Genomic DNA, 15185 nt, shown 5'->3' with positions numbered 1-15185 from the left:
GTCAAGTTCATTACCACTGAGCCATGGCAGGAACTCCATGTCTTCCTTTTTAAAATACATATATATATATATATATATTTTAATGTTCTTATCTAGGATTTATATTTTACATGAGAGGGGGTGGGTCTGTATAACTTAGCTCACTATTACTTGAAAAAATAATACATAATTTCTCTTTCTTTTTAAAAGTTGATTCTTCATGTACATATTCTCTGTAAGTATTCCAAACCAGCTTTTATCGAGGTTGTTTCAGGATAATGAAATACTTCTTCAAATGCTTTTTTCTTGTTTCAAGTCAGTAATAACTCGGTGTCCCCAAATATCATAGATTTCAAAATGCCATTTGCTCTAAGGGTTATTTTTTTAATTTTTTTTTTTTTTGTCTTTTACCTTTTTGAGGCCATACCCAAGACACATGGAGGTTCCCAGGCTAGGGTTCCAATCGGAGCTATAGCTGCCGGCCCAAGTCAGAGCCACAGCAACGCCAGATCTGAGCTGTACCTGTGACCTATATCACAACTCATGGCAACGCCAAATCCTTAACCCACTGAGCAAGGCCAGGGATTGAACCCGAAACCTCATGGTTCCTAGTCAGATTCGTTTCCACTGCGCCATGACGAGAACTCCCTCTAAGGGTTAATTTTTAAAGCCTTACCTTATGTTTAGGTTTATTTGGTTATCCACTGCAATGTGACAGAAGAAAAGTAATTCTAATATGGAATAATCAGGACAATCTATCTTTAACACGTGAAATAAAGTCTTTAATGAAAGTAATATCTGAGGGTTTGGGAGGGAAATACAGTAAAATTTGGCTATGATGATGGTTGTACACCTATAAATGTAATAAAATCCATTAAGTAATTTTAAAAAAATAAAGTAAAAAAAAAAAAAAAGAAATATCTGAAGCAAAAAGTGAGCAGCTAGGATTTAATATTATTAGAAGCTGTCCCCTGAACTATATCAAAGACGATCACTACTAGCACGTTGACCCAAAGAGAGAGATGGAGATCTTTGTCACCGAAATAAGGTGAGAGTATAAATGGCTGATCTAGGGAAAACGTACATGTGGGGAGATGAGTGGTTTTTAAAAATTTTTTTAATTAAAAGTCTAATTGATTTACAATGTTGTGTCAATTGCTGCTGTATAGCAAAGTGACCCAGTCACATCTATCTATCTATCTATCTATCTATCTATCTATCTATCTATCTATCTTTTCTCATATTATCTTCATTCTAAATGTCATAGTTTGCATCTACTAACCCCAGACTCCCAGTCCATCCCCCTCCCTCCCTCTCCCCAAGATCACTGTTTTTTAATATCAATTTTACATCTCTATCAAAACCTACATAGCAATCTCCGGATAAGAATAAGCCAATCACATAACTGGTAACTCCTGGAACGTGCTATGAGATGAGGATCCATGGGTTGGGGTTAAGTTCAGTACAAAGTATAATAAAGACCTCCTGAGTAGTTCCCATTGTGGCTCAGTGGTTAACAAATCTGACTAGGAACCATGAGGTTGTGGGTTCGATCCCTGACCTTGCTCAGTGGGTTAAGGATCCAGTGTTGCCGTGAGCTGTGGTGTGGATCACAGACATGGCTTGGATCCCACAGTGCTGTGTCTCTGCCATAGGCCATCAGCTACAGTTCTGATTAGACCCCATCCTGGGAACCTCCATATGCCACGGGTGCAGCCCTGAGAGTACAAAAGACAAAAGACAAAAAAAAAAAAAAAAAGACCTCCTGAAGGAGAACAGAAGCCATCAAAGAGCGCTCAAAAGCCCTGTCTTGAGATTGTGACATCTTCTGGATGATTAGGCCACCCAACACTTTGCCTGATGTCCTACTGAAAATTTTGGATGTCCCTCCAAATGACTCCATTGCCCTCTCCTCCTTTGCTTCTGAGTCAACCAAACATGGGCCATGTTCACCTCCAGGACGGAGGACAATAACTCAAGCACCCTTCCCCCACCCATCTGATGGTGAAGCAAAGGAGCACTGCCCTCAAGAGGCCTTCAGCAGTCTGGACATGCTCTCTAGCCACACACCAGGGCCTGGGGCAGTCTGGATGCACTGTGAACTGAACCTGTTCTCCACGCAGAGAGCACCAAAGGCCTGGCTCCAGCAGCCCCTCTCTGCGCCCCACCACCCAGGGCAGGAAAAGCGAGGGCCTTACCTGTGCCATCCTCTCCGAGGCCTTCGGCAGCCTCCCGAAGCTTAATGTCCATCACCCTTGTGGAAATCATGTCCAGATCGCTAAAATCAGACAGAAAGTCGGGTCAGAGGAACAGGTCTGAAGTTAACGACTGACTTGGTGGTGACTGCCCTGGGCCCAGGATCCCAGAAAAGACAGAGTCCAGGACAGAAGAGGCCAAATATGTGTCCACAGCTCAAGATCAGGAACCACGCAGGTGTTTATCTAATCATTGACCGCAAAAGTTTAATGGAAAGCAGGAAAGTGGAAAATGCTTTACCAATACAACGCACATCAGGTTCCTTTCTTCGAAAAAAAAAATTTCAATATTTTCATATATTTCCTTCCATTATTTATGCACAAGCACACATGCATCATATTAGTAAGACTGGGGTCCTGATCGTCTTGTCTTACTTCTCCCACATCAGTAAAGTTCTTGATGTGTTATTGCAATGGCTACATAACGTTCTTTTTTTTTTTTCTTTTTAGGGCTGCACCAGCGGTATATGGAGGTTCCCAGCCTAGGGCTTGAATTGGAGCTACAGCTGCCAGCCACAGCCACAGCATCACAGGATCTGAGCCACATCTTCGACCTACACCACAGCTCACGGCAACACCAGATCCTTATCTCACTGAGGGAGGCCAGGGATTGAACCTGCATCATCATGGATACTAGTCAGATTCGTTTCCACTGCACCACAATGCGAACTCCCATAGCACTTTGATATACAGCTGCATCACCATTTATTGACATTGTTTCTTTTCTGAACTTTTTCTTAAGAAAAATTTCAAACAGGTACAAAAGTACAGTGAATGCGTAATGCACTTAATACACCATGACTCTGGCTTCATCTTTACCACTTCTCCCCTCCCCCGCCACTGGGTTATTTCAAAGAAAATCATCCTAGATATCTTCCTAATTTCATCTATAGGGACTTAGTTTCTTCCTAAATTAAAAACCTCTAACTCTATGAAAATCAAATAAATGATTACTGGTCAATATTCTGGCTGTAGAATATGGAGCTGTATTCCTGCCTTTCACAGCTGACTTTTTTCTCTTTTTCCGGCCGCACCTGTGGCATACGGAAGTTCCTGGGGTTGGGGTCAAATCAGAGCTGCAACTGCAGGCCTACACCACAGCCACAGCAACACCAGATCCAGGCCACATCTGCAACCTAAGCCACAGCTTGTGGCAATGCTGGATCGGATCCTTAACCCACTGAGCGAGGCCAGGGATAGAACCTGCATCCTGACAAATGTCCGAGTCTTGACCCACTGAGCCAACTCCCACAGCTGACTTCTTTTTTTTTTTTTTGCCTTTTAGGGCCACACCCGCAGCATATGGAGGTTCCCAGGCTAGGGATCCAATCGGAGCTATAGCTGCCGGCCTACACCACAGCCACAGCAACACAGGATCTGAGCCACGCCTGCGACCTACGTCACAGCTCATGGCAACAGTGGATCGATCCTTAAGCCACTGAGTGAGGCCAGGAATCAAACCTGCAACCTCATGTTTCCTAGTTGGATTCGTTTCCGCTGTGCCACGAAGAGAACTCCCCCACAGCTGACTTCTAAACAGTACACTCTACCCCACGCAGACTAACGCATCATTTATTTGGAAAGCGATTTCTTATTGGCATCACTATGAATTCTCACACTTTAAAAGGGGGCTCAAATATTGAATTAACCAATTAATATTTACCACTTGTACATAGTACATAATGGGAAATTCGGGGAGAATTTTTAAAAATTCGCAGAGGAAAAGAAGTTGCAGGTCATTGCTAGAGTTGGGTCAAATATTTAGGTCTCTTTTAATATTAATGTCAAACCGTCCATCACTGACCAGCCAGTTCCTCAAAAGGTGAACAAACCTTCATTAGCCTTGCTTCTTAAGAGATTTTCATATAATTTGGTTTTACAAAAATGTCAGATCAACCAAACGAAGGAAAAAAACCCACATGATTATCTATCTCAACTGATGGAGAAAAACTATTTGACAAAATTCAACACCTTTTTATGATTAAAAAAAGCTAAAAAACTAGAGTAAAATTACTTCAATGTAATAAAAGCCACATATGAAAAGTCCACAGCTAACATCACACTCAACAGTGAAAACGTGAAAGTTTTTCCTCTAAGATCAGGAACAAGACCCCCTCACCATACCAAGTCAACACAGTACCGAAGTCCTAGCCAGAGCACATAGGCAAGAAAAAGAAATAAAAGATATCCAAGCTAAAAAGGAGGAAGTAAAATTACCTTTGTTCACAGATGACATGATCTTATATGTAAACGATCCTAAAGATCCCCCCCAAAAAAACCCTGTTAGAACAAATAAATGAATTCAGCAAAGCAGCAGTACAGAAAATGAACACACAAAAATCAGTTGTTTCTATAAACAATGAACAATCCCAAAAGGAAATTAAGAAAACAATTCCATTTATAAGAGCATCAAAAAGAATAACATACTTAGGAATAAATTTAACCAAAGGGACAAAAGGCTTATACCTTGAAAACTAAAAAGTGTTGCTGAAAGACTGAAGATAATGCCAATAAATGGAACCACATCCCATGTTCATGGATTTTGAAAGACTTATTATGGTTGTGATATCAATACCACCAAAAGTAATCTATAATTTAATTAACAGATTTAATGCAATCCCTATCAAAATCCCTAATCCCATAGTATCCTGCTGCTAAATGTTACCATAGAAAGAGGGGGAGGCTTCCAGGGCCTTTGACAAAAGAGGCAGTAGAGAAGAAAAAGCAGGAAAATACAAGAAGAAGGAGAGAAAAAAAATGGTGAAGGTTGGCTAAGAGTCACCAACTACTACGCTGGGTACCATCATCTATGGTTGCCACTGAGCTAGGAAGTTCAAGTGCTCAAGCTTTCTATGGCTTGAAGTTGGAGTTAACAACTGCAACTGCTTTTCAAGCACATAGCCTATCATCTGAATGATCTCATTTAATCCGCCAAGAACTGTTAAGTCTTCCCATTTTGCAGTTGAACTGGCCCAGATCATTGAAGCAGAGACACCAACCTATACACTCATGTTAACTGTATACTCTGCATGGGCAGGCACTTATGAGGCCTGGGGATACAGGGATGGATGAGACCAATGTGGTCCCTGCCTTTTGCAGGGACTGACCCAGTGAAGCAGAGTTCTGAGCAGTCCCCAGAGGGACTTAAGGGAAGCTGGGAAATCCAAAGGACACCAACCTCATACAGAAATAGCTCTTCCTGCCAAGCAGCCCCTGTCTGGGAATAGGCCAGGGCCCAGAGGCTGAAGGAGCCCCAGGAGAGCATCCATTGGGCCTCTCAGGGCATCAGGCCTGGGGGAAGAGGGTGGAGGCTGCCATGATTTATCAACTAACACTCTTGAGAAACCATGATGTTACCTTCCAAATGTCCAGTCACCCCTGTACATTTTCATAAAATGTTCTTTGCTAGGAAGTGCTAGGGATGTGTGGGTGTGCGCACGAGCCCCGGCGGTGGGTGTGCAGGACGGTGCCCATCCTGCTGAGTATGGAGTGGATCCTGGCATTCAGGATCCACTGTGATGGATGATACGGCTGTGATAAAACCCTGTCTGTGCACAGGGTAGAAGGCTCAGGAGCAGAAGGGCAGCTAGGAGACCTGAGAGGACAGTTGGGTCCTCAGGTTGCTGGGAAGCACGTCCTGGTGGAGCCCAGGTGCAGAGAACACCTCTAGGAGCCAAGGCTGCTGATGGACTCATGCATGAAGGTAAAAGTCATCCCACAGACAAAGGGATGAAAAGTCAGGCTCGCCCCATGTGGGAGGCTTGAAAACCTGCTCATGTTTTCATTGTTGTTTGTTTTAAAGTATTTCATTTCATTTCAATTTCATTTTTTGGCTGCCCTGCAGCATATGGAGTTCCTGGGCAAGGGATCAGATCTGAGCCACAGTTTTGTAGCAATGCCCAGCCAGGGATCAAATCTATGTCCCAGTGCTCTAGAGATGCCACTGATCCCCTTGTGCCACGGTGGGAACTCCCTGTTCCTGGTTTATGTTCCAAACATCTTGCTCTAAGAGTGCAATATGGTGCAGAGGAAAAGGAAAGACTTGGAAGGGAGGCAGTCCTGGAGCTGAATACACACCCCATCACCTACCAGTCCTGAGCCTCAGTTTCCTCATCTACAAAATAGGGACAGTAATACTTTAACTAAATGGGACTGAAGACACAGCACATACAAGCACCCACTAAGAAGAGCCATCGGTTTCTGCATCTCGTTCCTTAACCGTGGGTTTTGCCTCTGCACAACCACAGACAAGCACCCACATAACTGGTACGCCCTAGGGAGTGTCTATTCTGTCTCCTGAAGCCAGTTTCCTTGTGCAAACAACCCGCTTTAGAGCCACAAAGGTCAAGACACTTGGGTTCCTAGGTGCCCCCCAAGCTTCCCAAGGCCCCACAGCCTGATGGGCCTCAAATGAAATTGGTGCCAAGTAACTGATAAAAATATATTCCAGGCTATGGAGGAAGGTGGCCCTCTGGGACTGTGGGGTGCATGGATGGAGGATGCTCCAGGTGCAAATGAACCACAGCTGTCACAAGGGAAAGTCTTCTTTGCTGGACCCTATAACCTGGCCTGCTGAAAACATGCACCCGCACCTGAGTGAAATTCAAGGAAAAGCCAGAAGGAGAAAGGCAATGTGGCAAATACCCAGTATCTCCCAGCACCCCTTCTGTTTCTCACTGGAACTCAAAAGTACAAGTCAGGAGGCCCCAACACCCCCTCAACCAGCTTCTGCTCCATCTCCTGCCCCGTGGCTCCGACAACTCAAATCCAAGTCCAGGAAAATGTGTTCTTGAAATCTGGACCAGAGGGGGCCTCTTTGGGGGTTCTCATTAACTCAAAAGGGTCCTGTGTCTCCAGCCCCCCCAGCAGTGCACAGCACTCATCAGTGGCATCTGGGCACCTACAGAATCAGGGGTGGGGTAGGGGCTGCCCACTCCCTCTCTCTGAACCCTAACGAACCACAGGCCCTCCCTGGTTTACAGGAGATTTCTATCATTAGTTGCAGCCTATACTGAAACATTCTACAAAAGTTTATTCACGTGAAGAATGAGAACAGGTTTTAATACAGTCTTTTAAAGGTTCCAACCCATTATACTTACTTACACAATGCAAAGGAAAACAGCAGTAACCTGATTACATACCTCCGAGTACATAATTATATACAAAAGCCTTTGTGTTCACCCCTATGGTCCCACTAACTCCACACTGCCCTCCAGGCCATGTTCATGTCCCTCTGGTATTTTCAGCCCCTGTACCTTTACCTTTCTTCACAATGCTCACCAAGACCGTCAGCAGCAACTTGTTTGTAAGGCGTCTGCCTACCATTCCCCTCCCTTTCAAGGCTGTGAGTTTCTACGCCTGGCACAGCCATTGCTCTCTTACCGGCAATAAATAATCAGAAGGTGAAGTTAAGAAAATTCCGTTTACAATAGCATACAAAAGAATAAAGTACTCAGGAATACATTTAACCAAAGAGGCAGAATACTTGTACTCCGAAAACTACAAAATACTGTTAAAAGAAATGAAAGAAGACATAAGTAAATGGAAAGGTATGCTGTGTTTGGGAACAAAAAGACTCGATATATTTAAGACTGAAACTGTGTGCAAGCCTGTGTGTTCCTGTCCTTTGAAGTAAAAGGCTTTTGCTCTAGTCTTCCGGGCCGCCTGTAAGTCTCTAAAGGCTGACTCATGAGTGAATGATTAGGAAATGGGAAGATGTAGAAACAAACACTCACTACTGGGCTGGGAAACTGGCAACAATTTAGACTATAAATCTGCCACAGAGCTGAGTCACTGAACTCACAGTTCCCTGAAAGATAGAGATGAAGGCCTGACACACATTCCTAAGTTGTTTTTATATGAAGCAGACCCCTGTCCAACCAGATGAAAACTGCTGACCGTGACAACATAGGCCCTAGACTTCTGTTGAAACCAGAAGGTTGATGATGCTTGAGACTTCACCCTGAGGCAAGCCAGTATGAGAACTGTGCATAAGGTGATCATGCACCCTGCAGCCCCCTCCCCTACACTGCCTTTCAAACCCCTTCCCTGAGAGCCATCAGGAAGTTGGAGCCTTTGATCCTGAGCTGCCTGTTCTCCTTGCCTTGGACTCTGCAACAAATGCTGTACTTTCCTTCATCATGCACCAGGGTCAGTAGATTGGCTGTACTGCATGCAGGTGAGGAGACCCAAGTTTGGTTCAGTAACAAGATGGCAACTCTCCCCCATATAGATATATAGACTCCAATGCAATCCATACCAAAATCCCAGCTTTTTTTTTTTTTTTTTTTGTCTTTTCACTATTTCTTTGGGCCACTCCCGTGGCATATGGAGGTTCCCAGGCTAGGGGTCGAATCAGAGCTGTAGCCCTCGGCCTACACCAGAGCCACAGCAACGCAGGATCCAAGCTGCGTCAGCAACCTACACCACAGCTCACGGCAACACTGGATCGTTAACCCCCTGAGCAAGGGCAGGGACCGAACCCTCAACCTCATGGTTCCTAGTCAGATTTGTTAACCACTGTGCCACGACAGGAACTCCCCTAGCTGGCTTTTTTGCAGAAATTGATAAGTTGATCTGAAAATTCATACAGAAATGCAAAGGACCCAAAACTACCTTGAACAAGAGCGAAGATGGAGGACTCACACTTTCAAAACTTAGTACAAATCTACAGCAGTCAAGAATACACAGGGGTACAATGCAACTGACAAGGGCTCAATTTCCAAAATATGCAAACAACTCATACAACTCAACAACAAAAAAACCAGCAACTGAATTGAAAAATGGGCAGAAGACCTGAATAGACATTTCTCCAAAGAAGACATACAGATGGACAAGAGGCACATGAAAAAATGCTCAACATCACTAGTTATTAGAGAAATGCAAATCAAAAACTACTATGATGTACCACCTCACACCTGTCAGAATGGCCATTATTAGTAAGTCTATGAATAACAAATGCTAGAGAGGGTGTGGAAAAAAGGGAACCCTCCTACACTGTTGGTGGGAATATAAATTGGTACAACCACTATGGAAAACAGTATGGAGGTTTCTCAGAAAACCAAATATAGAACTATCATACGATCTAGCAATCCCACTCCTGGGCATATACCTGGACAAAACATTTGTTCAAAAAGATAATGTACTCCTATGTTCACTGCAGCACTATTCACAATAGCCAAGACATGGAAACAATCTAAATGTCCAATGACAGATGAATGGATTAAGAAGATGTGGTACATATACACAATGAAATACTAATCAGCCATAAAAAGACAAAATAATGCCATCTGCTGCAACATGGATGGAGCTGCAGATTCTCATACTAAGTGAAGTAAGTCAGAAAGAGAAAGACAAATACCATATGAGACCACCTATATCTGGAATCTAATATATGGCACAAATGAACCTATCTAAAGAAAAGAAACAAACTCATAGATGTGAAAACAGATTTATGGTTGCCAAGGTAGAGAGTGGAATGGACTGAGCATTTGGGGTTAGTGGATGCAAACTATTGCACTTGGAGTGGATAAGCAATAAGATCCAGCAGTATAGCACAGGGAACTATATCCAATGACTTGTAATGGAACATGATGATGCAGGATAATGTGACAAAAAGAATGTATGTATATGTGTAACCAAGTCACTTTGCTGTACAGCAGAAATTGACAGAACATTGTAAATCAACTATAACAAAATTTTTTGTTAAATAAATTAAAAAAATGGAAACTAAAAAAAATGTGGGGGGGGTTCCCTTGTGGTACAATAGGTTAAGGACCCCATGTTGTCACTGCAGCAACTCAGGTCACTGCTGTGGCATGAGTTTGATCCCTGACCCAGGAACTTCCACATGCTGTGGGTGTGGACAAAAAAAAAAAAAAAAAAAAAAAGATGCATGGTACTAGCATACAATTAGACATATAGGTTAACAGAATTCAGAATGGAGAAATAAATACATACTTTTATGGCCAACTGATTTTCTACATGGGTGCCAAGATAATTTAATGTGGGAAAGATTAGTGGTGCTGGGACAACTGGACACTAACATCCAAAGCATAATCTGTACTCTTACCTCACACTTATACATAAAAATTACCTCAAAGTGGATCATAGATTTAAATGTAAGTGCTAAATCTATAAAAAAACTTTCAGAAGAAAACATTGGAATAAATTTGTGATCTTGGGCTAGGCAATGATTATTCAGATGCAACACCCAAAGATAAGTTATCAAATGTATAAACTTTTTGTTTCAAATAAACCTATTAAGAAACTGTAAAGGTAGGGAGTTCCTGTCGTGGCGCAGTGGTTAACGAATCCGACTAGGAACCATGAGGTTGCGGGTTCGGTCCCTGCCCTTGCTCAGTGGGTTAACGATCCGGCGTTGCCGTGAGCTGTGGTGTAGGTTGCAGACGCGGCTCGGATCCCGAGTTGCTGTGGCTCTGGCGTAGGCCGGTGGCTACAGCTCCGATTCGACCCCTAGCCTGGGAACCTCCATATGCCGCGGAAGCGGCCCAAGAGATAGCAACAACAACAACAACAAACAACATCAACAAAAACAAAAAAAACAAAAAAACAAAAAAACAAACAAACAAAAAAAAAGAAACTGTAAAGGTAACTCACAAACTGGGAAAAAATACCTGCACATCACATTTGGTAAGGGATTTTGTACCCAGAATATAGAAATAATACCTATCACTCAATAATAAAAGACATCCATTTCAGAACAAATGAGGAGTTCCCACTGTGACACACTGGGTTAAGGATCCAGCATTGTCTCTGCAGCAGTTCAGGTCACTGCTGAGGCATGGGTTCAATCCCCAGCCTGATGCAGGGGGTTAAGGATGCAGCATTGCTGCAGCTGTGGTGTAGTCATAGCTGCAGCTTGGATTCCCTGGTTCAGGAACTATCATATGCCGTGCCTGTGGCCAAAAAAAATTTTTTTAAATTAATTTTTTAAAAAATAGATGATTTAAACAGATGTTTGTATAAGAAGGTAAACAGGGAGTTCCCGTCGTGGCGCAGTGGTTAACGAATCCGACTAGGAACCATGAGGTTGCAGGTTCGGTCCCTGCCCTTGCTCAGTGGGTTAGCGATCCGGCGTTGCCGTGAGCTGTGGTGTAGGTTGCAGACGCGGCTCGGATCCCGCGTTGCTGTGGCTCTGGCGTAGGCCAGAGACTACAGCTCCGATTGGACCCCTAGCCTGGGAACCTCCATATGCCGCGGGAGCGGCCCAAGAAATAGCAACAACAACAACAACAACAATAATGCCGAGGGAGCGGCCCAAGAAATAGCAACAACAATAACAACAACAACAAAAGACAAAAAAAAAAAAAAAGAAGGTAAACAAATGCTCAATAGGCATACAAAAAGATGCTCGACATTATCAGTCATTAGGGACTTCCAAATTCAAAGCAAAGTGAGATATTACCTCATCTTCACCAGAGGTAAGACAATAACAAGAGACAGACAATAACAAGTGTTTGCAAGGACATGAAGAATTTGGAACCTTCATTCACTGCTGATGGAAATGCAAAATGCTGCAACTTTGGAAAACAGTTCCTTAAAAACAAAAACAAACAAACAAAAAAAAAACGCATAAAGATTCCAAAAAAAAAAAAAAAATTTCCACACAGTTTGGCAATTCTGTTCCTAGGTATTTACCCTAGAGAAATAAATACATATGTCTATGGAACATTCTAGGAGTATAGTGGAGGAGGAAGCACCAGGAGCGTGTCTTCCACCTAGACAACAACTGCACTGGCACAATCTGTTTAATATAACTCTTTTGGAGTCCATTTAAAGCTTGCCACTTCCAAAAAAATTTTAACAAAATAAAATAAAGCTTGCCACTTTCAGAGGAAGGCTGGTATGTAAACTGCAGTTAATGTCAATACATTTTAGCTCTTAGTTCAACAGCAGGTACTCACCCCTACTCCCTATTCCCTTGACAGGCAGCCACGCACATGTTCCTGGAGTAGCTGGCACACAGCTTGAAGGAACCAGGGTGGGAAAAAAGGATTCTGTTCTCCAGATACTGGGGATCTGTGCTGTGATGAATGCTTATGGTGACAGAGTTGCTTAGAAGTGAGCTGACATTTTTGTTGTACCTCCTCTACTGTTGCAAGCCCCTCCCCTTCCAGCTGCAGGAACTTCCAGGAGATTTAAAGGGCTGGGCTGGTGCTATATTTACTCTCCCCGCTTCAGTTTTTCCTTTTCCCCTTTTGGGAGCCAGACATTAAGGACTGGGGCATTCCAAAGCAACTGTATATATGGGGGAAATAGAAAGTCACTGCACATGAACAGGGAAAGGCACAGGGTAAGAAAAGATCCGAGAAAAAATATAAAGCCCAGGTGGAATGTAAAATATGGCACAAATGAACCTATCTATAGAACAGAAACAGACTCACAGACATGGAGAATAGACTTGTGTTGTGTTGGGGTAGAAGTGGGATGGACTGGGACTTTGGGGTTAGTAGATACAAACTATTACATTTAGAATGGATAAGCAATGGGATGCTGCTGTATAACACAGGGAATGATATCCAATCACTTGTGATAGAACATGATGGCAGATAATACGAGAAAAAGAATGTATTTTTATGTATGACTGAGTCACTTTGCTGTATGGAAGAAACTGACATAACATTGTAACTCAACTATACTTTCATAAAAAATTTTAAAAATAAAGCCCTGAAAATCTAAAGGAAGGGGGAGAATCTGATTTCCAGAATTACCACACTGTTAAATTCAAATGTCCAGTTTTGAATCTGTCCCTGAAAAAGACCTGATAGCAAATCTACTAGACAAAGACTTTAGAATGACTGTCATATTGATGCTCAGAGAACTAAAAAAAGAAGTGGAGAAAGTAAAGAAAATAATACATGAACAAAATGGAAATGTCAATAAAGGGAGAAAAAAACCTAAAAATGAACCACAAAAAATCTGGATCTAAAAGGTATAATATGGCTGGGGCACCAGAGGTGCCAAGGCGCAGAGAGCCGGCGGGGGGTGCATCTGATCAGCCTCCTCTCAGCCAGGGAAAGCATCGCTCTGCTCTCAATCTTTTCAGAGGTGGAGGGAAATTCTGGGGTCCCAAGTGTTAATGGTCCGAAGGTTTATTTGCCCTCACGCCTTGTCCTATATCTAGAGAATTAATGTTCTCACTCCCATTGCCTTCCTTTTTCTGGCCTCTTAGCCCAGTGATCTGAGTTGAATAATGTATTTTTCAAGCCTAGATTGTTGCTTTTTTTATTGCATGCCTTAAGTCATTCGACAAAGACCCTGGGAAAATCTCCTCTGGCCCATTCTATGTCCTTGGTTGGCCAAGAGGTCATGGCACTTTTACCTTCTCTTTGTCTATGGTCTCCAGAAACTTGGAAGAGAGTTGACAGTTCTTAGGTTTGTGAACTCAAAACTAAGAGTTCAGTGTTGCTTTTGGCCCAATCAGCAATAAATATGAAAGGAGTCTTCTGAAACTACAGTTTTGATACATGTTTGAGATTAGAGAGAGATTTGCAGAAGGTAGCGTATTTCAGAGCAGAAGTTGAGAATTTAAATAAGGAAATAGCATTACTTTTGAACACTTCTGCATTATCATCTTATCCCACCCTTTCCAAAGGGAGCATCACTTTGTATAGTGGTGAGCTGGCAATCCAGCTACAGTCTTTTCGTAGCCACCACCCTTTCAAGCCTCAGTGTCATGGTTTAGTCAACACTGCTACTGCACTTTTAGATTTGGGGAAGTGGGGTATTTAATTTGGAAATTATAAAATTAAAGCTCAACAGATGAGTGACAGCAAGAGTAGATGGTTCTACATTTAAGGGAATTGTCATCGATGTTTTCATTTTCATACATATTTTTGAGAATAGTTGGCCCTGAAGAAGGAAGTATCTGAAATTATACAAGCTTCATTCTAGCATGAACCTTTGGATTTAACCTCCTCCCAAATCTAGAATACCTATAGTTACCTTATGTTCATTTAAATAAATTACATTTTAATTATTTTTTATGTCGGGAAGATACTGTCCTAGCATTGCATTAGCATTAACATTTACTCCAGCACATTAATAGGTGCTGGATTAAATAAACAATTTAAAATGAAAATAAATAAATAAATAAATAAAAGGTATAATAACTGAAATGAAAGATTCACTAGAGGGATTCAAAGGCAGATTTTGGCAGGTAGAGGAAAGAATCAGAAAACTTGAAGATAGGACAGTGGAAATTATTGAGTCAGAAACAGAGAGAAAAAAGATTAAAGTGTCAGAGCATAAAGTACCTGTGGGACACCATCAAATGGACCAATATACATATTGTGGGAGTCCCAGGAGAAGAGAGAGGAAGAAAGAGGCAGAAAGAATATCTGAAAAAATAATGATCCCAAACTTGCCAATTGTTTTTTCTTTTTCTTTTTCCTTTTTTATTTATTATTATTATTATTATTATTTTTGTTTTTGCTTTTCAGGGCCACACCCATGGCATATGTAGGTTCCCAGGCTAGGGGTCAAATAGGAGCTCCAGCTGCCAGCCTATGCCACAGCCACAGCAATGTGGGAATCTGAGTTACGTCTGCAACCTACCTCATGGCAACGGATCCCTAACCCACCGAGCGAGGCCAGGGATCAAACCAGCAACCTCATGGTTCCTAGTCAGATTCGTTTCCACTGTACCATGACTGGAACTCCCCAAACTTGCCAAATTTTCAGAAAGATGTGACTATAAACATCTAAGGAGCTCAACAAATTGAGACACATGTAATCCAACTTGCTGAGCCAAAGTCAAGGAATCTTGAAAGCAGCAAGAGAGAAGCAAATTATCACACACAAGGGATCCTCAATAAGATTATCAGCATTATTTCTCATCAGAAACTCTGGAAGGTAGAAGGCAGGAGGCCTCCTACCTATTCAAACTGCTAAAGGGAAAATAAATGTCAACTAAGAACCCCATACGTG

General features: G+C 42.4%; 1 protein-coding gene across 9 annotated transcripts in view; it reads right to left on the bottom strand.

Annotated features, from left to right (window-relative positions):
* The window catches only part of CRACDL (CRACD like), a 138505-nt gene that overhangs the window by 49642 nt on the left and 73678 nt on the right, over positions 1-15185 (bottom strand). For all 9 annotated transcript variants that reach the window (XM_021087223.2, XM_021087224.2, XM_085016112.1 and 6 more), the window contains exon 2: positions 2178-2257. In XM_021087223.2, the coding sequence (XP_020942882.1) occupies positions 2178-2247 (70 nt within the window). In that variant the 5' untranslated portion in view covers positions 2248-2257. The remainder of the gene's footprint in view (positions 1-2177; positions 2258-15185) is intronic.

This window comes from Sus scrofa, chromosome 3 (assembly GCF_054392235.1).
Source record: "Sus scrofa isolate SSC_HxYL_T2T_F1_AM1 chromosome 3, Sscrofa_HxYL_maternal_Yorkshire_Landrace_v2.0, whole genome shotgun sequence".
Lineage (NCBI taxonomy): Eukaryota > Metazoa > Chordata > Mammalia > Artiodactyla > Suidae > Sus > Sus scrofa.
The sequence above is the reverse complement of the archived record's forward strand: the minus strand, read 5'-3'. Positions and strand labels throughout refer to the sequence as shown.